The following is a 1,673-nucleotide window of genomic DNA, read 5'->3' as shown; positions in this document are numbered from 1 at the left end:
GTCATACAGTCTGGTTTGCTTGAAGCATACTGAGGCCTTTGTCTTTTGAGGTCAAGAACCTATGGTAACCCCAGAGTTAGCTGGCTACTGTTCAGTAGCAGCAGATATGTTGGTCTTCAGTAAACAACTGACACATTTTGACTCAAATGACAAACAGGTAAAGCTAGCAGTTAGCTGGTTTGTCAGTTGAGTGGATAATAACATTAACGGCAGTAGATTGGAACATCTCTGCAGTCAAAGCTGAGGTTCTGCCCCATGTCTGCATTAGCTTCTGTTCCATCAGCCTATATTACACCATGTGTTTTCCCACAGAGGTCATCTATCACCACTCTGTTTCAAGCTAACAGACATTGAATCAAAACCTCAGGTGATGTAGATGTTCAGTGCAAACACAATAAATATATAAGGCTGCTTACACCTCTACAGTAGTTTATACACATTCAGTATCATCGCTCACTCAGTCTATATGTGTTTGACTCAGAGTACTGTATGGAGCACTGGAAGGAGGACTGGTTTTTTGGCTACCAGTGTTTGAACGGCTCGAACCCCAGGATGATCCAGAAGTGCAGGAAGCTGCCAGAGAACTTCCCTGTCACATCAGACATGGTCCAGAGCTCCATGGCTCCGAGGACCAACCTGGACAAAGAACTCAAGGTGGAGAAATCAATACCTCTGTCTATAGAGGCTTTAATGTGCTGTGAAACTGCAGAATGATTTCATATTCCCTCCTCCCTTCATGTCCTCAGTGTGTCTTCTTCTCTCCTGTCCAGGCAGGGAACATCTACTTGTTAGACTACGCCATCATGGACGGGATCCCCACCAACACAATCAAGGGTAAACCTCAGTACATCGCTGCTCCGCTCTGTCTCATGTACCAACACCCAGATGAAGGACTCATACCTGTTGCTATACAGGTATGTATCATTTACACATAGACCAGCACTGACACTGACTGAACTCAACATTGTACTGATGTTCACACAATCACACATGCAGAGTTTATTTATAGTGAAACTTGATTAGTTGTGTTGTTGCAGCAGCTGAGTAGCAGAAAGCATCAAAGTCTGTAGTCTTTAGTTACTGGGAGATGGTTTTAGGATTTTTTTTTTCAGAATTTGTTATTAGAGGGTTAATTTTTTAATGGAAGTCTGACAATATGAAAAACTTAAAAAAGACAAATGCAACCTGACAAAAATGTTGACATAAACTTGAGAATATTGAATGTAAATCTGAGAGAATTGTATAAAGATCAGAGATTAGTGAATTAAGATAAGAGAAAGCTGAATGTAAATACAAGTAAATTAATGAAAATATAAAAGTCTTTCAAAATCAATAAATAATGCAAACATAGGACATATTTAGGAAATTCTCAGAATATAAAAACGTGAGAACATTTTATAAACTGCACTGCACTACACTACACTGCACTGCACTGCACTGCATTACACTATATATCACTGTACTACACTGCACCACACTGCACCACACTGCACTGCACTACACTATACTACACTACACTGCACTATACTGTACTGCACTATACTGCACTACACTGCACTACACTGCACTGCACTACACTACATATCACTGTACTGCACTGCACTGTACTGCACTACACTATACTACACTACACTACATATCACTGTACTGCACTGCACTACACTGCACTGCAC

General features: G+C 40.7%; 1 protein-coding gene across 1 annotated transcript; it reads left to right on the top strand.

Annotated features, from left to right (window-relative positions):
* Nucleotides 1-40: 40 nt before the first annotated feature.
* LOC111667979 (polyunsaturated fatty acid lipoxygenase ALOX15B-like) lies at nucleotides 41-914 on the top strand (the record flags this gene model as incomplete). Its single annotated transcript, XM_023423863.2, has 2 exons — nucleotides 41-654; nucleotides 771-914. Coding segments are annotated over exons 1-2 (309 nt in total), but the record flags the coding sequence as incomplete, so codon positions are not given.
* Nucleotides 915-1,673: the final 759 nt, after the last annotated feature.

The sequence above is a fragment of the Seriola lalandi genome, unplaced genomic scaffold, assembly GCF_002814215.2.
Source record: "Seriola lalandi dorsalis isolate HSWRI2012SDOR001 ecotype SW California unplaced genomic scaffold, Sedor1 jcf7180002003816, whole genome shotgun sequence".
Classification (NCBI taxonomy): Eukaryota; Metazoa; Chordata; class Actinopteri; order Carangiformes; family Carangidae; genus Seriola; species Seriola lalandi.
The sequence above is the reverse complement of the archived record's forward strand: the minus strand, read 5'-3'. Positions and strand labels throughout refer to the sequence as shown.